At 37.0% G+C, this 27,077-nt stretch overlaps 1 protein-coding gene across 1 annotated transcript in view; it reads left to right on the forward strand.

Annotated features, from left to right (window-relative positions):
• The window catches only part of LOC150096717 (kinesin-like protein KIF21A), a 753,433-nt gene that overhangs the window by 277,324 nt on the left and 449,032 nt on the right, over positions 1-27,077 (forward strand). Inside the window, exon 15 of the mRNA XM_090408696.1 lies at positions 20,723-20,783. Within this exon, the coding sequence (XP_090264822.1) occupies positions 20,723-20,783 (61 nt within the window). The remainder of the gene's footprint in view (positions 1-20,722; positions 20,784-27,077) is intronic.

A 27,077-nucleotide genomic window follows, 5' to 3' on the forward strand; every position in this document is an offset into this window, starting at 1 on the left:
ATTTTCCCTATGTGAAATCATCTCAATGATGTCTGGGGCATTACAAGACATCCAAATTTGCAACCTTTATGAAAAGAGCTTCCTTCAAACACAGTTTGCTTAGTGCAGCCATTTGCCTTTTATTCTGTTGTTTGCTAGCACATGATCCCTTTGTGCTTGATTCGAATTTGAATGTGTATCTGCTTTCTGCTTGAAATCATTAGTTATACAAATTACCACAAGCTGATTCATCTGAATTTGCAGTTGTAATCTTAAGAAACAGTGTTCATCCTTAGGTTTTGGACACTAGGGTATTAATGTGTGTGTGTGTGTGTGTGTGTGTGTATATATATATATTTGTATTTGTATCACACAGTGTTATATCCAGGCTCTAGGGGGGAAGGGGGGGTTCAAACCAATGGAATGTGTTCCAGAAATTTGCTAAGAGATTGCCCTCGCTCAACCATGGAGCATGAAGACAGATTTTTGGTTATAACAGCAAAATGTAATTGATACATTTTGCTGTTATTCAAGCGTACCATTCAAGCATAGTACGCAGATCGACAAACTGTGGCAAGACATCTGCAACAAGTATGTCTATATGCCCGAAGGCCTGCAAGTTTGCTTCTCTTTATCCACAGCGTATCATAGAGCACACTTTCAGTGGTGATGTATCCATAAATATATATATATATATATATATATATATATATATATATATATATATATATATATATTGCTTACTTGGGAAATGGAGTAAAACCAGGTTTAAAATTGCTTGGTATCCTTAACATATTTATACCCAAGGTAAAAATACTTTCTACATTTATATCTCCTCCAGAGATTTTTATTTAATAAGGTTAAAACACCTTATGGTAACTTGTTTTGGTGAAATACTTACAAGCTCTGTATTACTAAATCTTAGTATTTCTATTTCTAGCCTAGCTCCCACTGATGAGGCCTCAATAAAGGTCGAAACCGGTCTGGGTAGTGGCCCCTTGCCTTTAATACAAAACATCATACATCCCCTTCTTGGAGATGTGTTTTGGCATTAAGGGTAAATATTGAGATTAGTGATCGGAGCTTGTTCCACCTTTGCCACGAGTTGCCCTGGTCTTGCACTACCTGTGGGATCAGTTAGACTTGCATCAATTGCAGGCACAAACTTGACTTTTGGTCTGTTTGCTTACTTGGGAAATGGAGTAAAACCAGGTTTAAAATTGCTTGGTATCCTTAACATATTTATACCCAAGGTAAAAATACTTTCTACATATATATATGTATATACACACACACAAGTATACAAGATTATGTGTAATTGTGGAAAATCTTACTACGGACAGACTGATAAATCTATCCTTCTCTGTGTTGAAGAGCACAAAAGAGATATATCCTATAACAGAATCCGAGCCAGCACTCTCACCAGCCATATCTTGTTTCTCTATAAACTCTGATGAAGGCTGCCAACATCAAATAGACTGGTCTCAAACTTCTAATATTCACAAATGTTATGATGAACTTGAAAGACATATTCTTGAGTCTAAAGAAATTATCCTCGATTCAACCCACATGAATAGCAGCCTTAGCTACAGTTTACCTGATTCGCACAGCTCTGCTGTCCAGTGCTGGCGTTCTCGTGATATCACACGCACGCATAAACATACAGCTGGAACTGTAGCGTGGACTCCAATTTAAACTGTACTACAGTTTCTAGTAGATATGTTGTTGTTATTATGTAATGTTTCTGTTGGATTATTGTGTATAATTCTTTGTACTTTGACTCCTGAAGAAGTTGGTTTACCTACGAAACTAGTCCCCCATTAAACCTTATTCTTAATTATTCTCGGTGTTTCCGTCATTTAAATTAAATCAAATAACATTCGTTTAACCTAGTAAATCCAAATCCAAATATGCATATATATATATATATATGTATATATATATTTTTTTTTTTTTTTTTTTTTTCCCCTTTTTTCCCAGTTTTCTGTAAGGACTTAATTCTTTGATTTCAGCTTTCTGTTTTCCATCTTCAATAGGCACTGATCATATATAGAATTTTATTTTGCAATTTTATTTTAATTCTCGTTATTCTTTCAGATAGGTATTATTATTAACATCTGACCTCCATGGAGTCTGAGACTCATCATGAGAGGTACACATTATTGCACACAATGCTCATCTAGCTGTGCTTTAAACTGATTCAGTGTGTTCAGTTTCACAACACACACACTCAGGGAATGCATTTCACTCACCAACTACTCTCCATGCAAAGAACCTACTCCTCTGCTCTCACCCTCCTTATACAGTTTCCAGCGATGGCCTCTTGTTCTACTCCCCCCCCCCCCTTCTTCCTATTCATGAGGCTCTGCAACTTGCATTCTCTCAATCTATCCTAGTACTCCACATTCTAAAGACCACTGACCACCTTTGTGAATCTTCTCTGAATCCTTTCCAACATATCCTTGTCACCATGAAAACCCGGCAACCAGATCTGTGCACAATAACCCATATGAGGCCTGATCAAAGCCTTATACAATTGCATCACAACCTCTTTATTTCTACATGTTATGGCATCATAACCTCTTTATTTCTGCATGTTAGGGTACTCTGCATCATTACCATTATCCAATGTGTCTTCATAATTACTGAAATGTGGTCCGTGAATTTCATGTCCTTGTCCACCACTGCTCTCAGATCTCTCATTTCCTCTACCTCCTTTAAAGTTTCCCCACCAAGTGTATACTCTGTATCCCATCATTGCTTACCAAATTACAAAACCTTACGCTTTGCAACATTGAACTGACAGTTCCACCATCTAACAATCCATTCATGCAATCTATTCAAGTCCTCCTGCAAGGTCATAACATCTGCTTGACTCTGCATTGCTCTCCCAAATTTTGCATTGTCTGCAAACAGCTGCATATCACTAGTTAAACCCATCCCAATATCATTAACATACAAATTGAACAACAATGGTCCCGAAACTGACCCCTGCGGTACACCACTAGTGACCTTTCTCTTTTGGGATACCGCATCCTCATATACAACTTTCGGATGCCTAACTGACAGCCAATCACTGATCCAATTCAGAAATCTGTTATCTGATCCCATCTGTTTCAATTTAGTTATCAGCTTGTCATGTGGCAGTCTATCAAAAGCTTTTGCAAAATCCAAGTACACCACTGTATATGCATCTCCCTTGTCCAAGGTATTTGTCACCTTGTTATAGTACATAAGTTAGTGAAAAATGATTTCCCCTTAGCAAACCCATCTGATAACAACAGAGTATACTGCTGTTAGCATCCCATTTCTGTAACCTATTTCTCACCAATCTCTAGTTCCTTCACCACAACTCCAGATATACAAATTGGCCTATAGTTTGAAGCTACAGCCTTATCTCACTTTTATGTAGTTGAACAATTTTATCCTCCTTTCACTGACTAGGAACTTGTGCTGTTGTAAGATTCTTATTAAACAAGCATGCCAGTGCTACTGCCAGTTCCCTGGAACATTCCTTTAAGACGTTGGTGATATGTCATAAAATCCTATCACCTTATTGACATCAGGTTTATTTCCCCAAATACCTCCTGTTCACTCGCAATTAAGCCATCCTCTCCTATGTCCTCTACCCTTAAATTTCTCATGATTCCACCCTGATGAGAATGAAACACCCTTACATCCTACCACATCCATTAACATCTTACCACGATCATTCTTCCTTCTACTTGCCACATATCTAAATAGCACTCCCCCATCCTTCTTGCCCTTTCTATCCTCATCACATCTGTCAAAGCAAGATATTTCAAAAAATACTGTATCCTTCCATTTCTATTCCTGTTATGATATCATCTTCATTCAACCATGTTTCACTTATTCCAATGATTTTGGGGAGAATAAACTCAATCACTGAAACCATTTTGTCACCTGTATTTCTGATAATAATAATGGAATTCTGGCATTTGTAAACAAACACAGCAGTTCATTTTTAGATCTATAACCAGTCTTATCCAAGAGTTATTCCCATTCTTTTAATTTTGAAAATCATTTATTATTATTCTTACACCCACTGTAGCTTTCTTATTTGTCCAATTTTTATGGATGCCACACCACTAAAAAATATGTTGTATTTATTAATTTATAAATTCCTTGCATTTTTTTTTCCTGATATTCATGCTATTTTTATTATTTGTTTATTTTATTATTTTGATTTTGATTATCCAATTCTTCAATTATTGTTTTTGATTGAAGGAATGGATGTTCATACTTCCAATCCTCAATGTGTTCTGTTTCTACACAGTATGCCTGTTAAGTAATAAGAAAATAATTATTATATCAAAACAAAGAACTGTATTTGGAATTGTCAGTTACACAAATTAAAAGTAATCTCCCTCCAGTTCAACAAAACATCTATCGTACAAGTATTTGAAGGCATGGTGGAAATCCTGAACGTGAGCCTGCTTCAGTGTGTGGGTCACACCACGTTGGATGTCCTCAATTTTGCTGAAGTGTTCTTCTTTCAATGCCACTTCATCTTTGGAAGAGGAAAAAGTCTGTGTGAGCCAAATTTGGTGAATAGGGGAGGGGAATGTTCAATCACACATATCGACTTCGAAGCCAGAAACTGCTTCACAAACCTCGAACAGATATTCCTCTTGTGCAGATCTCTTTCTATGATTAATCTGGCTGTTTCCTTACTGACACTGTGCTGTATAGCGAGTAGTCTAGTGGGTATTTGTCTGTAATGGGCAAGTTTTTCTAGCTTTCAGCACATTTTCATTTGTCCATGAAGAAATTGGCCATCCACAGCATGGTTCATCCTCCATGGACTCCCTCCCTTCTTTAATCTTTAAATGTTGGAAACCAATGGAATATCTGTACATCATGGCTCAGTCATCAGCATAAAATTTTTTTTAGGTCCTGATTTACTTTCGTAGTAGTTTTTCCTTATTCACAGTTCTTTGCTTCATGACACAACTTCTGATATTCTCCACTCACACACTTACTTCAACAGTTGCCACACGAAAACTACTGCATCACACGACGTCAAAATTGTAAACACGTTTGTTACTTTATTCAAAGGGCCGTCCTGTAAAAAAAAAAAAAAAAAAAAAAAAAAAAAAAAAAAAAAAAAAAATCAATCTCATTACTTAACCAGCACACTATGTATGCCCTTTCCTGGTCAAATCCGTCTGGACAGTCTGGCTACATTTTTTACATCATACAAACTCGTTACTTACCTTGCTTGCTAATACCCCCCCCCCCCCCCCCCACTGCCAGGCACAGAATAACCAAGATCCATATTTCTATTTGCCCCATCATGGACTGCATAGATTCTCCCCAACTAATCATATATCCACATTTTTAACTATTCCACGTATTGGAAATTCTTCGTTTATCAAAAATTCATCAGATTTTCTAGCAAAAATTATAGCATTCTTCAAGTTACTGATATTATGATCAGGATTTGAAATCATTATTTGCCAGTGTTTCCCTGGATGTTTCTCTTCAGCTGATCATTCTTTCTTCCTGATATATTGAAACTGCGACTTTGTAATTCATTTCATCTACTTAAGTTACAAAAATCAACTCTCCACACAAACAGAAGATACTTACATGGGCAGTCTACTGTTTCCTGTCTTAGCTCATTTTTACCCAGAACAGTTTTAGGGTATCTTATTCTCTTCAGTACATCAATGTGAGCATGATATTGTATTCCCTCACTTCAGAGAATCAAGCTTGGCAATGTGCCAAGAATAGTCAATTCATGCTGAAGGGGAGAAAGAAATAAAGGATGTACGAATTGGTTACCGACACGTGAAATCACGTGCTTTATACTTAAATTTTCCAACTGTTGTACAAGCAAAATAATTACCGCTTTAAGAACTAGAATTTTCATAAAAGAAAAGCTAATTTTCCAACGTATAATAATAAACATTCATCCCACGAAATGCATTGCTTACCCTAATATCGGAATCGATTCTCCTTCTTCTGACATGCACAGAAGTGTCGAACGGTCTCACATCTGTGGGCGTACAGTACATTGATGATATATTTGTAATCTCGCCTGATTCCACAGATACGTGCCCTGTGTTCATAGAAAAGTTAAATAGTGTACATCTTTGCATAAATTTAAGTTAAAAATAGAAGTTGAAAAAGAGGGTAAACTGGCCCTTTGCATTCTTTCTCTTTTCTCTGCTTTTCTTCACATATTCTTTGCTCTAATTCTCCTGAGTCTTTTTTTAGTATCTTATCTTTCTGACTACCATCACTTGGATCCTATGCCTTTGCACCATGTTTGGAGTGCAATGCAGTCCGTGAACATCTGGAAAGGGGGGATCCTGGTAGTCTTGCACTACTTTGGCATCTACTTCAGCAGGATGGATGATCCTGGATGGCCCGGCCAGCATTACTTGGCTGTGAGCTTGCCTGCGAGGGTCAAGGTTGTTAACGTTTGACCCTAGACACCATATAAGCACCACAGAAAGACTTGGACAGGGTCTAATGCTTGCTGTGGTGCTTATATGGTGTCTGGGGGGGTAACCCCAGGCCTTTCACTCTCGAGTGCAGTCATTGTTTGCCAGAGAGTGGGCATCCACGTACGGCTCCATAGAACGTAGGGAGCTCTGGCACTGAACCAAAAACCACTAGAGCATGAATCATTCATCTTCAGTTGTTTTAGGGACCTTAACAAAGTCCCAATCAAGTATTGATACGATTGATACACCTTTTGACAACAGAAGCAAGAAACAAAAGATGTGATACCAGTATAAATGCACCAGTTTTTCTAATCATCTAGGCTCCTGATGAAAAGTCAGTAGGGAAATTGTTACCTTCTTTATTCAGAAGGGTATAAAAGAGCTGGCAAGTTCTCCCAAAACAGTAAAGAAACTACATTATGGCAATGTCCTCATGGAAACATCATGTCAGCAACATTCAGAAAAACTACTCAGAGCAGCACCAGTGAGTGATATAGGAATACCTATAACACTTAAACTCCATTAAACACTTAATTACTGTAGAGGAATGATCTCAGAATGGGACCTCCTAGATGTTCCTTAGGAGATATGTTGCGAGTTTGATAGATCAGGGTGTAACAGGTATTGAGATGCATCATGAGTCGTAGGATGGTCACCTGGTTTCCAACCAGAAACATCATCCTTATATATTTGATACTGCAAGTCTCCAGCATCTGTTAAAGCAGGGTATTTCAATTTTCCTGTTCGACTGTACATCTCTAATCCACCGAGATGCTTCAAATGCCAGAAATACAGACATCCCCAAACTGCCTGTCGTGGTTCTGTCATATGTGTCCAATATGATGTTAAAGTGCATGATAACCATTCTTGCTCTGCCAAGAAAGCTAAATGTGTAAACTCAGGGAGATCACCCAGCATACTCCCATGCATGTCAGAAGTGGAAAGATGAGAAATAAATACAAAAAATGAAAATAGAACATATCATATCAGGATGGCAGAAGAAAGTTAGCCACCATCACCACCACACTTGCTCTGAGATACTCTTATGCCGAGAAGGTAACAGTGAAGAAAATGTCAACAGCAACTCAAACTCGCATGTCTATTCCACCATTTGATAATTTCACCATATCTGAACTTTACAATTGTGACTGTTTCTCTGTTGAGCACATCAGTTGCATATGCACAGCCCTCTCACAACATGGTTCCATTCGATGATAACCCACTCAAAAAAAATAATAAAGAAATAAAAATTGTCAAACCATCAGACCCTTCCACAGAAAAATAAATGGATACCTCAGTATTTTATTATTATTATTATGTGACACCTCCAGGGAGTCCAAAGACTCATCGAAGGAGGGCACTTACTCTACAACTCTCAGTCTCCACCACTCAATCCACCAATTACAGCAAACCACATCATCGACACCAACACTATCTACTGTGACTACCACCACTAGTATTTTCACAGAAATCGCAAACATCCATGTCCATGGTGGGATTCGAACCTGCAGCCTTTTGCCTGGAGAGTGGATACACTCACCACTCGGCCAACTAGGCTGGCTATTCACTGAATCAACTTGAACTGTTGCCCTGTGATGTTGACACATCCGATGATGTATTGGATATTTTTACAGACAAGGAGATGGATACTGGTCGTCATACTTCCCAAAATCTAATGAGAAATATTAACCCAATAAAGGCAAGTTCTCGATCTCCAAGAAACCATACAAATCTATGAAAAAACCTAAACAATAGGAAAATTTTTACAATGGAACTGCCATGGGTTTTGCCAGCATGTTGATGATATCAAGCTCCTGCTGGAATATCACTCTTATATACAAGGACAGAACTGATGATGGGGCCCTGCTCATGGTTGAGTAGCTATTCTCGTGAGTAGTCTACTCCACCATACTCAGATTAATACAGCTCTGGAAGAGGTAGCGATTTGCCTATCTGTGGGGTATCTAATCACAATGTGCTGTGAATATTGCCACTAGGTTCTGAACTAAATGAAACAGAATTCGATAATCTCATAATGCAACTGCCTTAACCCATACTCCTAATGTGTTTAATGGACATAACACTCTGTGGGTTAGTGCAAACATGAATAGATGAGGTCATATCATTGAGCGAATGCTTGATAACAATGACCTCTCCCTTGTTAATAATGAAGCAAATACCTTCTTCCACATGCTTACCTACTCTTAATTGGCAATCGATCTTACAATATGCACTCTGCTATTTTTCACATGGAATGTTGATGAAAACATAAATGAAAGCGATTATTTTCCTCATATCAGTACTGTGTCTTCACAGGAACCATGACTGGAATACATGTTCTCATTGTGCAAAATTTAATACTGAAGCTGGCAGGCCAAATTAGTAAAGCATGTCACAGATTGTATTGTCCATGCAGCAACTGCAGCAATTCCAAAAACATCATCCTGATTTCCACTCTCTCCAAAGCCTAGGTAGAACCAAGATGCAAAGCAGCTGCAAAATATCGATATCTCTGGGATATATTTTGTAGATATCCTGCCACAACAAACTTAATAGCATTTAAATGTGCTCATGCCAAAGCATGTCACATGAGACATCAGAATCAAAAACAATTCTGGATTTAACTTATATCATCGATTAATCAAACAACCAGCACAAAAACTGTGGGATAAATTCTGGAAGATGAAAGGTAGATACTGAACACACAAGTTGTCTACCTTGGAAAATAACGGATAAATTATTGCTGATCTCAAGGCTATTGGAGACACTTTGGGTGAAAACTTTTCCAGAATCTCAGTAACAATCTCATATCCTCCAGAATTTTTAATATTGAAAGAGCAACAAGAGAAAAAGTGATTGAACTTCTGTACAATAACTGTGCAGACCATGGAACCATGCTGTCAGTCATTTGTTAAAGAGGAACTCTAAAGAGCCCTTTTGCTATCTCACTGTAATGCAGTCAGCCCTGATGACATCCATTATGAGATGATAAAATACCTCCTATCATCTTCTGTGGATCTCTTACTATACAACAGAATATTTATAGAGGAGTTTCCAGACTCTTGGCATGAGTTGATTGTCATTGCTATCCCAAAACCATGCAGGGATCCAACCCAGGACAAGTATTGTCCCATTGCTCTGACTAGCTGTCTTTGTAAGGTTTTTGGGAAAAAATTATAAATGCAAGGCTTCTGTGGTACTTAGAAAGCAACAAACTTCTTTCCAACACACAGTGTGTCTTTTGTAGACACTGGTGTTATGTCTTTGCTTTCTCTGTATTTTACTTTATTCTGTCTCTAATTAGCCCGCTATCTAATCTACTGTTGTGCTTCTTAAATATTAATTCAGTACTATTTCCTTTTCTGATACTGGCAAAATTTATTTTTTATGCTGTGCCAGCCAATATCCTATAACAGAAAAGACTCTTGTTCAGGGAACCAATTCTAAATTCAAAAGTGATACACACAATAATTAATCTTACGCTAGCGCTGAGCAGATTCAGTTAGCAGTAGTGACCTGAATCTCACTTAAACTACAATATCTAAATTCCTTCCTGCCAAAAAGATTCTATTTCATAAGTGGTGGTTTGAATTCATAATCAGGCATAAACTCAGGTATAAGGTACAAAAACATATTTATTGGAAAAGCACAAAACATTTTACAGTTAAGAAAATTGAAATATTCAATAGAACAACTCACACTAAGTCAAGGTTCATACTAAATCACATCAATGAAGTTGAGTAAGCTAAATCCTTCAATTACAAAAAGATAAGATTAAGTGTAAGTATAATACTACTAGGTTATAATTCCTTTTACAAGTTATTAGCTATCTTAATTCTAAATTTCATTAGTCAAGCATAGTCATTCTCAATCAAAATACTGCCTACCAACAATTCTTTTTTGTTCCACAGGGTTAAACTAATTCAATCAAATTCTCACTTAAAAGTTCTCTAGAAAAATGTCCTTAGCTTACAGTATACACAAAATTCTCTTTCTTCGAAGCGATCTTAACATAGAATGAATTTCTCTACGGATCCTTTCTGATTGTCATGACGCTATCACATGTAGATCTGGGTTACCTTCCTGTATAGTTGACGGCTGTCTCTGTGCCTGGCAATTCACTACGCTGTCCCTGAATCACTTCCGAACTTTGGCGTGTTTTCTACCGCTTCTCAGGAAACTTCCTCCGTTCTCTTCGATGGGACTTTTTTTCGAAGGCTTGATTCTGCATAGGCCGTCTTATCTTGATCAGCTTTGCTTGGAAATCCTCAAGCATTCTCAGGAATAGGCCTCGTCTTTCGACATCGTTTTAATCAACCCATCGCTCTCTCACGAATCACTGGAAAAACCTCCCAAGACTGGAATCCAGGAACCCAAGAATGAAAAAAGCCCCTGTAATATCGCGAGCATCATCCTTTATTCACCCTTTTGTGTGCCCTCTATTCGATGTGTCTTTTACCACACGAACCTCACAGTTCATGCCCTTTGGGTGATCCCACACTCTCCCTAATCTGTTAGGTTACCATATTCCAGGTAGTCATTCTGATGTCACTTTCCGCGTATTTACAGCCTCCGGCTACGCTTGACTCATACAGATAAATAACTTAACAATTTCCTTACACAATTCTCACTATTCTAACACAAAATTTTCTACTTCAGAGTTCAGTTATACAGGAATAAACTTCAGTATATAGCACATATAGAATACATATTATCACATGACACAAGGAAATTTTCATAATTATGTGCTGATGTGCAGGTATCTCCTTAATTAGTTATATTTAGTATGTTAAATCCTGAATGAAGAATTTGCTTGTAAAGGATCTAACACTGGTCAACCTTGGACCATTTAGAAACATGTATAAGAGATACGTTTTCCTGAAACAAGAAAATGTGGTTTCACTGTTGTTCAACATAGAAGCCCATGACAAAGGTTGGAGATATGTCATATTAAAGGACTTGTTTAATCTTGGTCTGAGAGGGGGGGTGGGTTATACCTTCCTGTTTTTATTAAGAACTTTCTCTCCAGCTGTGTGTTCCAAGTCTGGGTGGGTAGCATGTTATCTTGACCATATCATCAGCAAGAGGGGATTCCTCAAGGCTCTGTCTTAAGTGTGACCCTCTTTGCTATTAAAGTGAATTCAATTACTGAACATCTTCCCACAATATGCAGTTTTCTTTATGTTGGTGATTTCACAATATACAGCAATCCCTCGATTAATGTACCTAATGCGTTCTTTAAAATGGGCATATTAATCAAAAAAACACTAATAAAATATAATAACCTACGGGAAAAAGTATAATTCGTTCCCCAAATTTCTTTTTCAACCTTTACTTTTATTTATAAAGAAATTAGGGTATATCTCAGGGCCTAGTTAAAGGAAAACCATGAAGCTGAAAGATAATAAAGCATATTCAGAATATAAATTTCTTCTTCTTTCTTCTTAACAAAGAATTGAGCTAATGTAATTTGGCAGGTAGTCTGTTTCTTTTTATTCATACAACTGACAGTATGGCCTATTGCCCTACCGTCTTTCCTACTCATCTGCAAATTTTACTAATTCTCTCTTCATCAGGGTCAGTATATGCTTAAAAACTTGGATTGTACAAAAAATATTTTCAATTTGTTTCTGTGAAATCTCTTTGGGCTGACTGTCAATGGTTAAATTTTCTTCATATCCTTTAGGATCTTCTCGCTGTGCATCTAAATTTAGCAGGTTGGAATCACTCAATTTCCTCAAAATGAGATTTAATTAACTTTTCGATTTATCAATCGAATTGTCAATTGATTGATTTTTGAAAATTGATTTATCAATCAATTGTCATTCTCAATGCAATTTGGCAATTTCCTCAACATTATCCATTTCATTTGAAAAGGTTCTAAAATCATTTGCACAATGTGGAAAAACATGTTTCCAAATGCATATTTGCTAGCAGTAACTTCATTCCAAGATTGAATATTTATAATAGCAGATTTAACATTTATTCCAGAATTCTACTAATGTCATAGAATTCTCTCCAGATGTTGCTTCTAATGCCTGTTTAAGTTTTCTTCTCAGGTAGTATGCCTTAAAGGTTGCAATAATCCCCTGGTCCATAAGTTGTATGAGAGAAGTTGTATTTAGCAGTAAAAATATCGCTTGAATGTTGTTTTCACACAGTGAATCAAGAGAAGCAGAGTGATCAGGTGCATTGTCTAAAATAAGCAGAGCTTTAAAATCAAAATTATTTCGTTTACAAAAATTCTCAACTGTTGAATGAAAATAACTTGTGCATCATCGTTCGAATAAAGCTTTAGTAATCCATGCTTTCTTGTTGGACTTCCAAATAACAGGGAGGAAAACTTGATTAATGCCTTTGAGGGCCCTAGGATTTTGTGCCCTATAAACTACCATGGGTTTTAACTTTAGATCACCTTCAGCATTGCCACCTAATAGAAGAGTCATTCTATCCTTTGTGAATTGTAACCAGGCTGAGATTTCTGATTTGGCCAGAAAAGTCTTGGAAGGCATTCGCTTCCAAAAAAGGCCGGTTTCATCGACATTAAATATTTGTTGGTTACAATAGTCCTCTTCTTCTACAATTTTCTTCAAAACACTGGATAATTTGCTGTCCCTTCCTTATCTGCACTTGCAGCTTCGCCTATGATTTGAACATTATGTAGACTCTTTCTCTTTTTGAAACCACTCCAACCACTCAGCACTAACATGGAGTTCTTCTTTTCTGTCATTGATAGCCTTTTCTCTCAAGGTTGCAAAGAGACTTAATGCTTTTGATTTAATAAAGTCAGTGCTTACCGAGATCTGTTTTTGGTTACAATCTTTGATTCATGTAGAAAGAAGTCTTTCTAATTCGATGATTATAATACTTTGATTTTGAGTGATCTGCATGCATGACGAACTGGAAGCAGCCTTACTTATCTCTTTGTATTCAGCAGCTTTTGCTTAAAATTGCTCTTATAGTTGATTCATGCATTTTGTGTTCTTGTTCTCTCTCGCTTTCTCTCTCTCTCTCTCTCTCTCTCTCTCTCTCTCTCTCTCTCTCACACACACACACCAGATTGCCATCTATCCTTTTAATACACATGTTAAAGAGGCTATGGGAGCTATTGGTATGAGTGCTGACAACATTACCAGCATCAAACAAAACAGCATTTCTCAATGGTAGACTTGCATCCCATCCTGCAACCTCTCACTTTTTCAACTAAAGAAGTCTCATACACCCTCATCTGTTTGCCTTCAATTGTTCAGTGCACACAGAGCAGCCCACTCTGATTTGTTGTACATAATTATTATTACAGGCTACTCCATGGAGTCCTTAGACTCATTGAGGGAATCTCTAAACATCATGCCAACATGTGCACAGTATCTATCATACTTTGCTTTGAACTCATTAAGTCATGGCACCCACAACAAATTCTGGCAACCCATTCCACTCATTCACCACTCTCCAAGCAAACACTCTAGTTCTAACACCTTTGCTAACTACACTCTTGCTCAGTTTCCAAGGATGGCCACTAGTTCTCCCACCACCAGAGCTGTTCTGTAAAGAGAATAATAACCTGCTTGTCTCTTCTGGTCAAAGTAATCTTCAGTAACCAAGTAATCTGATGAGCTGCTTCAACAACTTTTGCTATGTTCTCTCTAAACTTTAATTACCTATCCATGAACACTCCCAAATCTCAGGCTTCATCAATTTCCTGGAGTACAGTTCCATCAATGTGGTATGCAGCTGGTAATCTTTTCACTCCAAAATGTGTAACCTCTACCTAATTTTTCATCATCAGCAAACAACTGAAATTCCTCTTAGATCCTTTCCTGTATCATTAATGTGCAAATTAAACAGTAGTGGCCAAAAAACAGAACTATGGCACTCCACTAGTCACAGGCTTTCTTCTGGACTCTACTACTGAATAAACTAGTTTATGATATCTGTCCATCAACCATCCTCTTATCTACCTTACCCTATATCCATCCCCATGTGCTGCAGTTTATTGATTAAAATTCTATGTGGTATCCTGTCAAAGGCTTTTGCAAAATCAATCATTATCACTGTAAACCCATTACCTTCATCCAACTCAGCTGTTATTGTATTATAAAATGGAGCAAGTTGATGAGGTATGATGTACCCTTCACAAAACCATGTTGCCCCCCCCCCCCCTTCTAATACAGTGTCCCATTTCCATCTATTCATTCCTGTATTTTACTCTTTACCCACTTCTCCAGTACCTTGACAACAACTCCTGATATGCTGATCAGTCAGTAATGTGCAATTGCTAAGTCAGTCCTGGAGCCTCCTTTATGCAATAGAACTATTTCCCCCTCATTCTACTCCCTTGTGACTAACCCAGAGCTGAGACTTAGATTAAACAATGGGTCAAGGGGCACTGACAATTCCTCTTGCACTGTCATGTAGAACTACAGCTGGTACCATCTAATCCCATAGCTATATTCACATTAAGGTTCTTTAATGTGCTATGCACTTCCATTTCATTTACCTCAGTTCCCATAAAAGCCTTTGCCTCTGTCATTACTGCAATATCTCCACCTGGATGATATACTCTTGCAAAGTGTTCACTTAGTAATTCTACTATTTTGACTGATTCATTTACCTCCCTACCATCAGCATTCACTAAAATTATTCTGCCATCAACATTCTTCCTTTTACTTGCAACATACCAAAAGAACTCTTTGAGATTATCTTTGGCCTGCACTGCTAATTTCCTTTCATACTTTGCTTTTGCCTTTCTTAATACACCAGTTACCCTTCTGACCTGTGCTTTATACTGCTCTTGTGTCTACTGGTGTCACCTTTCTCCTTGAATTCCCTCCACAATTTTTTCTTTTTTTTGCAGCTCCAGCTTAATGATGATATTCATCCATTTATCTCTCACTTGATTTACTCTCTTGATCTCTAGGTATGCAGTCTGCCATTACTTTCCTCAAACACTCCTTTACCACATCCCATGCACTATAAACACCATGGCACTGATCCAATCTCCTAAGCTTATCATGCTTAAGAGCCCTGTAATTCCACATATATTCCCTCTTAACTGAAAATTCCACACATTAAACAGTAGTGCCCACCTCCCAGGTCAATACCATATGATTGCTCTCACCAATTGTCCTCAATATGATCATATTGGTTATAAACAAATTCTTAGATGCTATCCTGATGCTTTATATTGACTATCCCATTCTGGTTTGTTACCAGTAGTACTGATCTGATCCTGTGGCTTCCTCTCTTTGAGAGGGTTGCAGTTGATTACTAGGGAGATAATGACGCAAGGTGGATTTCCCGTTTGCCTTCCTTGCCGTATTTCTATGACTGTAGCCTGTGTGTTCACGGGTCCGCTTTGCCTGCTTGCGGGATGAAAAACCTCAGATAAACTGGTGGAAAAAACCCTACTCTCCACACCCAAGACTGACTAACTTAGCTATGGCTGAGGAGGATCCTTAAGTTCCTCACATCGTCAACAGGAATCGAACTAGGACACTCCTTCCCCAGGCATATGGTTGCGAAGCGCAATTTTATCTGCATTTTTATACTCAGGTGTATCACTGATAATCTGCATATTCATTCAACAGCTTTCTCCCTAAAAACTTTAGTTTCCCTGCTTTTGCACATCCACATTCACTTCATTCAGCAATAATTTTTCCAGACTCTGAACACCAAATCCATTCAGATGCAAACCATCTTTCTTGTATAAGTCCTTTCACCCATCAAACTCACCCTACATATCCACAAACTTCTCATTATTTCTCCTGCATAGCTGACGCAGCATCGAGTCATTTGCTATTATGGCTTTACTTCTCAGCTCTACTCTGTCATACCTTGGCAACAGACTCACTAACTTAACTTTCTCGCTCTTTTCTTTTGCGCTACCTCCAGTAATTCTTTCATGTCTTCCCTTATACCATAATTTTTTTTTTCAAATCATTTGTTGCAGCTAAAACTATCAAATCTTTCACTTTACCCTTTTGCACTCAAATAGCCTCACTAACATCATTAATTTTTGCATGTAGGAAGCATGATTTTGTCAATCTCTCACTGATCAAACATATTATGATAGAATCACCATGCAAGATTCACTCTTTGATTTTTTCCTTCTCTCTTAGTGAAGCATTCATTTCTCTTTTCTTGCACTTTTTCTTTCTGATATCAGCTGACTGACTCACCAGATGTTTCTGCATTCATTGCCACTCGCTCTTCATCCTGTGTATCACTTCATGTAACTGAGCTATCTCCCTCTACATCCATCAAACTACTATTCTTTCAATCAGCAATTTTGCTCTCTCTCTTTCTCTCTCTCTCTCACTCAATCATATCACTTTTAACTACTGCTTCAATCCTATCTGCTGTTACACTGCCATAGACATTTTCATGCATATTCTTTGTTCCACCCACCACTTCATCTTGCGACCTGACCTGCACTTTTGATCCTTGCTTTCATAGCATTTTCAGCACACATTCCCACCACTATCACTTTCAAACCAAATTCCATTTGCTTTTAGTAATGTATTCATCTCATAGACATTGCACTTTATGAAGTCCCTTCAGTTGAATTCTTTAAACAATGATGCCTTGGGTGGCATTGTTCTGTGCTTTGCATTGGTGCCATGTTCCATGCTATGCAACTTATTGTGCAGAAAGACTATATTGAAAATAATACTTAACTTAAATCTAATTAACACCACAACATAATTTAATTCTAACACAATTTTTAACTAATATTTCTATTTTTTTAAAACTAAACAACTTAGCTTGAACCATCTATACTGATGGTTCAAGGATCAGAGATCTCTGTTGGCTGTGCTGCCGTGTTCCCTAATATTACAATCTCTAACCAGAGCCCACCCAGTTGCAGTAATTATAGCAGAATTGCATGCCATTCAGCTTACACTTGTGCATATTAAAGAAAACTCCTACTAGAAGTATATAATTTATACAGATTCTGAGTTCTTTATAGTGTCTGTCTTTTCTGGAGTATAATCCACATCCAGTGCTTGGTGAAGTGCTTCAACTCTTGTATAAAATAAAACCTCTTAATTTCAACATTTGCTTGTGTTGGATTCTCAGCCACATTTCAATTAAGGGAAATGACATTGCATATACAACTGCTAGGTCAGCTCATACTTTCTCAACCTATGACGGTTTCTTATACTGACTACAAACAGGGTATAAAATCAAAGTTAATTGTGCAATGGCAATACTCATGGCAGGAAGCACTGATGAACAGATTACATGGGAGTAAGCCTGACATTAAGCACTGGCAGTCTGGTCAATTTAGGTACAGAAGAGAGGAAGTTGTTCTTGCCAGGCTTTGCATAGGTCACAGTCATCTTACACATTCTTATGTACTGAGGGCTGATGACCTACCTAGTGTGGGAAATGCACATCTTACCATTAGTCATGTTCTGGTGGAATGCAAATGCTTCACATGAGAGAAATTACATTTTTACTTATCTGGCCGAACCCTATACATTCAGCCAGATGTTATCAGATTCAGACTGATTGCACAGTGCTTTTAGATATTTAGAAAAATGTTAATTTGTTTAAAGACATTTGATTGTGGATTTATATATATGTAGATGCTGCATTGTAAATACTAAACTTTGTACATACATTTTATTTAATAATTTATGTTTGAATGGTTTTGTACATATATTTTATGCTATTCAGTATTTTATCTTCTTGTAACTATTTATTTAACTTTTTTACCTACCAACACTGTGTACTGCTGTAGCCAGTGGCACAGTATGAGGGAAAGGTTTGCTGTCTTTGCTCCAAAAAACCCCAAACCAGTCATTTAATCAAACCTTCCCAGAAGCATATCACTATAAAGAAACTACTAAACTGTGATGTGCACATGTTGCTTGTTCCAACCCTCAAGACATCCAACTAAAACATGAAACACCCAGAATATACTCAGAAATGGTAATACATATGAAGGTGGTCTGAAAAGTTCTCGCCCTCCACCATAGATGGCAACACTATTGGCAAGATTTTTTTTTTCTAAGTTGGAACATCTGTCATAAGCATTCGTGTGAAATTGCAAGTCATTCTATCAAGTAGTTTGTTTTATATAGTTGTCTGAAGCGAAAGTGTTGTGTGTTTCCCTTGAAATGGATAAAATTGAATATCGTGCGATTATAAAAATTCTTTGTAAAAGAAGGTTTAATGCCAAAAAAAATTCATTTGAAGTTCATAAAAGTTTATGGGCACTCTTCTGCTTTGTTTTCGACAATTAAGAAATGGGCTGCTGAGTTTAAATGTGACCTTACCAGCCTTGAAGATGATCCATGCGAAGGATGTACAAAAAGTGTAACAACACCAGAAATTATTAATGAAGTGCATGATAAGATATTGGATGACCAGCGAGTCAAATTACATGAAATTGCTGAGACTATAGGCATTTCAAAAGAACATATAGGATATATTTTGCATGAAGAATTGCAAATGAAAAAGCTTTGCGCAAGATGGGTGCCACACTGGCTCACAGCAGATCAAAAATGCACTTGCATGAAAATCTCTGAACAGTGCTTGGAGCATTTTAACAAGAATAAAACTGATTTTGTGCATTGATTTATTACTATGGATGTGACTTGGATTCACCATTATGCACCAGAATCCAAACAGCAGTCAGAACTCAGAACAGTGGACAGAAGCAGTTGTTCAGCACCAACCAAAGAAGACAAAGTTGGTTACATCAGCAGGAAAGGTCATGGCATAGGTGTTTGGGATGCTAAAGGCTTGTTTATTAATCATCTTGAAAAGGGTACAGCAATAACTGGGGAATATTATTCTGATCTTTTAACCAGATTAGACAAAAAATTCAATTCATGAGAAAAGACCCGTTTGCAGAATAAAAAAATCATCCTTCATCAGAACAATGCACCTGCCCACCAAGGTGTTTTGACAATGGGAAAATTAAGGGATCTGCACTATGAATTGTTGGAACATCCACCCTATTCCCCAGATTTGACTCACTCTGACTTCTATCTCTTCCCAAAATTAAAACTCTTCCTCGCTGGTCAGCATTTTTCTTCGAATCAAGAGGTGATTGCAGCTGTAGAGGAGTATTTTGCAGATCTTACTGAGAACCACTACAGAGATGGGATAATGGCACTGGAGCATTGCTGAAATAAATGTATTAGTCTTAAGGGAGATTATGTTGAAAAATAATAATTTTGAAATTATAAATTCATTGTTTCATTGTTAGTCCGAGAACATTTCAGACCACCCTTGTAATATAGATCTTGATTCCTATATACTAACTCTCAAAGCCAAGAAATTGTTGCATGAGGAGTTCAGATTCCATACATCTTCAGCATTGCTGAATCTATTTCAATAATCTTAAATAAATATAACTTGATACTAATGTTCTTTTCAATTAATAAACTCTCATCTTGGCTATTTTCCTCTAAGGGTTGACAGCTTTCTCTTACCCTTCCAGGCATTTACCAAGTTCCATGTGATTGAAAATGAATATAGAAGTGATACTTCTGTATTCATTTTGTTCAATCTTCTTTCATTTGAATAAAATGAATACAGAAGTATCACTTTTATTTCAGTTATAATAATCCTGAGATGTCCAGCCAGCACAATACTGTGTAGATACTGAATATAGAGTCTTCTGGTCATGAACCTGATTATGTCCTCAATGTTGCTTTAGATATAAATATGTATTTAAGAAAAGTGTTAAAGCCTTAGTATGCCACCCAAACATAAATTGAAATGAATGTATGTGTTTATCAAAAATATTTAATGTCTCATTCTCCTTAGTCATCGCTAGTTTATTTATTTATTTTTAAGTATATTCATTTCTAGATGTAGTCATATCATATGCACATGTGATTGATTTCAATTTGAAGTAATCCATTGTTAGCATTCCACATTGTACAACCATTTCTACACAGAAGATGGTTTCTTAGTTTCAAGCCAAAATATTTGTAAATAAAATAGTATTGTTTATTATAAGTGTTTCTGAAAACTTGTTTTTTCTATAAATTTTTCCTTCTTCTTCCACTTTTCCCAAATAAGTTTTTATTCTTTTTTATAGCACAAACATAAACCTTTTTTAAAATATACACTAGATGTATGAATAAATTCCATTCTTTCAGTTGAACCAGCAGTGATAAAATGGTTTTGGTAAAAATGTTTAATGAATAGTGATAATCATCACTTTAGTTTTAGATTAATTTAGTTTTTCCATTATTTTTCATCTAAATGACCTAAAGTCATCTAAAATGATTGCTTTGCTTTAGATGAATGAAGAAGAGAATATTATTGAAGATGAAAGCTCAGACTCTGAACCTGAAGACCAAGGTATGTATGCACACCATTACAGCATTCAATTAGTAATATAACTGGCTTATAAGATATTGTTGTGAATTTTCAATGTATGATTTACTATTACTTTCTCATGTCTTTTATAATGTTAGTGTCCCTAATCAGTTTGGGAACATTCTCGCTATACAAATATCCAAGATAGATAGGAATACTAATCTATAATAGCATTAACTGGGTCTGATGTAAAGCCCAGTCATTTAACAATGATAGGCCATTAAGGGGAAGATGACCAGATTCCTGATCATACTCATTCTTGTTCTTCTCACAAACTTTTACAGAAAGAATTACAACGTATAATGGAGACAGTGAAGTATTTGTTGCGGAGTGGAGTAGAATGCCCTCCCATGATGAGTCCTTGGACACCTTGGAGGTGTCACATAATAATATTAACCAGCTTTTTTTTTTATCAGATGAGTTGAAGGATTTGTTCATCAAAAAAAAAAAAAGCATCTAATAGTTATGGTACTTCTTCCAGTCCTGAGGAAATGACTCTTATTCCTATCCCTTATGTGCAAGGCATTTCTGAACACATAGCAAAAATTTTAAAACCATCAGGTATTTTTGTTACTTTTCACCCCATTAGAAAAATCTCCATTTTTCTCGCTTTGTCTAAGGACAGGCTTCCCCCTCTAGATTTTTCATGCATCTACCAGATTCCTTGCTCTTGTGACTTATCTTATTTTGGATAAACTGGAAAATCTGCCTTTATTCATCTAGAAGAACACAAATCTTATATTAAATATCATCATTCTTGGACAGTCTGGACTGCTGAATATGCAATTCCAACACTAACCATGTTGGAAGAAGTTTTTCCACTTGGTTATGCTATAAATTAAAGATACCAAGAAATTATATACTTGGTTTAATCCTTTATTCACGTGTAAGCGAACAAGGTTTGCACCTGAAATATTTTCAGGATACCTCAATAAAGGTCAAAACCGGTCTGGGTAGTAACCCTTCCCATAATGCATAGCATTATACATGTCCGTAAGGATATGTGTTTTGCATTATGGGATACTAAGGCAAGTGATGTAAAGTCATTAGCTTCTATATATGAAGTCTTAGCAAACTTTGTTTGCTTACACTTGGATAAAGGATTAAACCAAGTATATAATTTCTAAATAACTTAGGGAATTGAAACAACGTAGATCCGAATATAAATTAAATTATATTTTAATAGATATTTCCGATATTTCGGCAATGTCACATTGCCATTTTCTAAAGGAACTTACAAAAAGGCAGGTGCACACAAGGCAATAACAATACAGTAACTGAGAATGAAGATTTGAAGCTATTGTTCTCCTAGAAGTCCTGATGGTGCCCTCTGGAGGGCTAAGTAGGCGTTCTTGGCCGTTGGGCTGAAGGTCTGCTGATGTATGCCTCCCAAATTTGGGGCAGTCGCATACAACCAAATTTGTTGAGGTTTGGAAAGTTTCTTAAGGCAGAGGCTGATTCCATAAATAATCTTTCGAATTTATATTTGCTCCAGTGTATTATTGTTGCTTTCTTCCACTGTATTCTGTGGCGAGTATCCAGAGCATGGTCTGCAAGACCAGAATGGCTATACTTGTAAAACCGGATGTAGTCCTTGTGTTCAGAAATTCTTCGGAAATTCGCTGTCCTGCCTGTTTGGCCAGAGTACGACAGTTTACAACTGCAAGGGACCTGGTATACACCAGATAGGTCTATTCTACAAACAAATAGAGGGGACAGCCATGGGCTCACCACTCTCACCACCCTTGGCCAATTTCTTTATGGAGACCTTTGAGGAAAAAGCCTTATCCTCTGCCCCACAAAAACCAACCATATGGCTTCGCTACGTTGATGATGTGTTCGCTATTTGGCCACATGGCTCTGAAACACTCCTCTCCTTCCTTACACACTTAAACAACCAACACGCCAGAATCAAGTTCACCCTGGAAAAAGAGGAAAACAACTGCCTCCCTTTCCTAGACACACTAGTCACCCGCCAGCCTGATGGAACTTTGGTTTTCTCAGTTTACAGAAAACCCACCCATACAGGCAGACACATCCACCAACAATTCCCCCCCCCCCTCACAACAATATGGAGTGGTAAAAACACTATACAACAGGGCTAAACTAATCGTTCTAATGACATAGCCCTTAACACTGAACTAAATCACATCCTCAACACTTTCTCAGCCAATGGCTACCCCCCCCCCCCCCAAAAAAAAAAAAAAAAAAATCCAAAAAATATTAAAACCTACAAACCACAACCCCCTCCACAAAAAAGATTACTCTAAATCCATCACCATTCCCTACATCGGAGGCACCTCAGAAAAAATTACCAAAATTCTAAAAAAACATGACCTCACCTCCTGTTACAGGCCTTACAGAAAATTGGGATCCCTTATCCGCTCTACCAAAGACCGACCACTTCCCCTAGACCTACCTGGTGTATACCAGGTCCCTTGCAGTTGTAAACTGTCGTACTTTGGCCAAACAGGCAGGACAGCGAATTTCCGAAGAATTTCTGAACACAAGGACTACATCCGGTTTTACAAGTATAGCCATTCTGGTCTTGCAGACCATGCTCTGGATACTCGCCACAGAATATGGTGGAAGAAAGCAACAATAATACACCGGAGCAAATATAAATTCGAAAGATTATTTATGGAATCAGCCTCTGCCTTAAGAAACTCTCCAAACCTCAACAAATTTGGTTGTATGCGACTGCCCCAAATTTGGGAGGCATACATCAGCAGACCTTCAGCCCAACGGCCAAGAACGCCTACTTAGCCCTCCAGAGGGCACCATCAGGACTTCTAGGAGAACGATAGCTTCAAATCTTCATTCTCAGTTACTGTATTGTTATTGCCTTGTGTGCACCTGCCTTTTTGTAAGTTCCTTTAGAAAATGGCAATGTGACATTGCCGAAATATCGGAAATATCTATTAAAATATAATTTAATTTATATTCGGATCTACGTTGTTTCAATTCCCTAAGTTATTTAGAAATGCATAACCAACGTATAAGCCTGTCTACGAGAATCAAGTATATAATTTCTTGGTATCTTTAATTTATATGCACTAACCTTAGTTCATTTGAACAAGACGAGTCCTTCATAAGTCATTTTCTCATAGAATATCTTTATAAAGAAATGTGTGAAACTTTAGTTCATTGTGCTGACTAAAACAGATTGGATGGTCTGTGCCTGTCCCCTTTATGGGAGATAGTACTTTTAAATTTTGCTAATCATTCCTAACTTTATTTTATTTATTTATATGTTTTATTTTCATATTTTTATTTTTTTAAGTTGGGAAATCATTGGCCATTTTAGTTATCTTACATTAGCTACTAAGATGCTGCTTTTTAGAATTGTTTGTTATTGTTTGATGACAGTTCTATAATTGTATACTGAAGATGCCTGTGACAGTCAAGTGAAAATTTCTACAATAAATAAGTTCAAATGTGAGTTTTGCTCAATTTTTGTAGTTTTCCTCCCACCCTGGCAAAAAAACACGTTTTGCTAACATTTCCTCTCCTATTCTGTTTAATATCAATGTCCGGTTCTTTACTAATCTCGTCAGTTTTAATATGATACTCTCATTGATGTTCTCTGTTCACTCTCCTAATCTTTCTCAGAACTCTCATATCACTAGTCCGATCAAGTGTTTTATTTCTAACTATGCTCTCTCAGATCCATAAGTTAAAATTGGTTTGAACACCATCTTGTATACAGCTAGTTTTGTGTTTTGGATAATTTCTCTCTTATTTCATATACATTTATTCAGTTGACCTCCTACCATACCAGCTTTGCTAATTCTCTTGTCTATTTTCATTTTAAATTCACTAAAAACTGGTCACAAATAGCTGAAATCTTTTATTTGTTCTATAAACTCTCTATGTCAGATTCTGTCAGTGTTTTCAATATTTCTGCCTATTTTTATAGTCTGTTTTTATTTTTTATTTTCATACCAAATTTATTACAACAGCTTCACTTCAGTCAGGGAATCCTGCAGACTTGTACTGGATTTATTTAGAAGTATGACATCATGTGCATGAAGTAATGAGCTGAGTTTAACACCTTCAATTTTGATATCAGTCTTAATACCACATTTTCTTCATAGTGTGAGCCATATAGATAATGTATAACATTGGAGATAATTGGTACCATTGTTGCACATTTGATTTAACCTCATTAATTATATTGTAATATTGTAAGCATCTCATACTCTGCTGTTTAGATCTCCAATCAAGAGCAATTTTCATTTATCGTTATGTCAGCTGCCTTCTCTAATGCCTAAAAAACTTCTCCATTTCTTCTTTAATAGAACTTTCTGTGAGATCATAGGCACAAATAAGGCTCATTGTCCAGTTCCCCACGATATTTGCCCACATCACTCTACTTGATATTGCGTGCCATTTAAGCAGATAGCTTCTTATTTAGTGTTGAATACTATAGCTACTCCATTTCCTGATTGTTATGCCAGAATATAACATTTTGCATTTTTGCTTAGAAAGATCTCACCTGTTTTATCTTAATTGTGATCTGGTTATTGTTATTATTGGACATTGTTATATTGAGCTGGTACTTATCCATTGCTTCTGCCAGTTACATTTCTTTTTCACTGATAATTCTTATGTTGATGTTGCTAATCTTGAATTCTGCTTATGTTTAGTTAGGATTTGTTTCAGTAGCTGATGCTTTGCTGCTGTTTGTCGTGGTTTCCGAATGAATTCATGCTGGCTGGGGACAACATCCCAGCAGGCATGAAGAAATTCTGTCATGTTGTACCATCATTTTGTATTTTGGTTTAAGCCAATAAGAATACACTTTGTTTGGCTAAATCCCAAATTACCAGCCCATTTGTTCAGTATTCATGTATATATCTAATGGGATGTTCCACTAGGTGATGACTAGACATTAGGTCATAAGTCCTGGTTGGTTGGAAGTTTATTTTCCACTTGATTAGACTATAATAAATTTAGTTTAATCCTTTACCCAAGTGTAGGCAAGCAAAGTTTGCACCTGAAGTAGTTCAGGACTCAGGCAACTCTTAGCAAAGGTGGACCAAGGTCTCATCACTCCTTGTCTCAGTATAATGCAAATTATATAATATATATAATGCAAAGCACATCTCCAGTATCTCCCATAATGCAAAGCACATCTCCTTGCGACATGTATTTATTATCTCAGTATCTCCCATTGCATTAGGGGAGATACTGAGATAATAAATACATGTCTGCAAGGAGATGTGCTTTGCATTATGGGAGATACTGAGACAAGGAGTGATGAGCCCTTGGTCCACCTTTGCTACTAGTTGCCTCGTCCTGAACTACTACAGGCACAAACTTTGTTTGCCTACACTTGGGTAAAGGATTAAACTAAATTTATTATAGTCTAACCAAGTGGAAAATAAACTTCCAACATCTTTCTCTAAATCCAGAGTAAATTAATAATAAGGTGGTACACCTTTTGGCAACTCATATAAGTAAATATTACCTCTTCATTGCTTCTGCCTTAGTATCACCACTTCTGGGTTTGCCTCCCACTGACGAGACTTCAATAAAGGTCGAAACCAGTCTGGGTAGTGGCCCTTCCCTTAATGCATAGCATCATACTGTCTGCAAGGAGATGTGCTTTGCATTATGGGAGATACTGAGACAAAGAGTGATGAGACCTTGGTCCACCTTTTGCTATGAGTTGCCTCAGTCCTGAACTACTTCAGGCGTAAACTTTGTTTGCCTACACTTGGGTAAAGGATTAAACTAAATCTATTATATATCCTGGTTGGTTCTCTTTAAAAGGCTACATGGAGATCTCCTCTTTGTTATTCAGCTTTGACCATTAAGCACACTCCTGACAAATGCCAATTTTATAACTAAAATTCTACCAAAAAGTTGCAACTTACATTCTATATAAACTTTGTGAAAATGCAATCACTTGCTTTTTTTTATGTTGAGCCCATGCACGAGAGGGTGGTTGATCAACCTGTAGTACCATATATGCGTAGTGGGTTGGGAAAATAGGAACTTGTTTACTGGTTTGAAAGACTGTATATTGTATTCCTTGGGAAACACAACAGGGGGAAGACTGTTCCACAATACAGCATTTGCAGGGATGAAGGAAGAGGAAAAGAAACTTGTTCTGTTTGTTTCAAGGTGCACTATGAAGGGATGTTGAGCATCAGCTGCACATGTTTCAACGAGCTTAGTATTCAGACCTTGCCAGGATTGAGACTTAGCACTGCATCTGATGAAGTTATTCAATTCTATCACATTCGTGTAACACAAGTTGTGACATGT

Source organism: Typopeltis vanoorti, chromosome 18 (genome assembly GCF_054136105.1).
Source record: "Typopeltis vanoorti isolate ZY-2024b chromosome 18, IOZ_Tvanoo_1.0, whole genome shotgun sequence".
Classification (NCBI taxonomy): domain Eukaryota; kingdom Metazoa; phylum Arthropoda; class Arachnida; order Uropygi; family Thelyphonidae; genus Typopeltis; species Typopeltis vanoorti.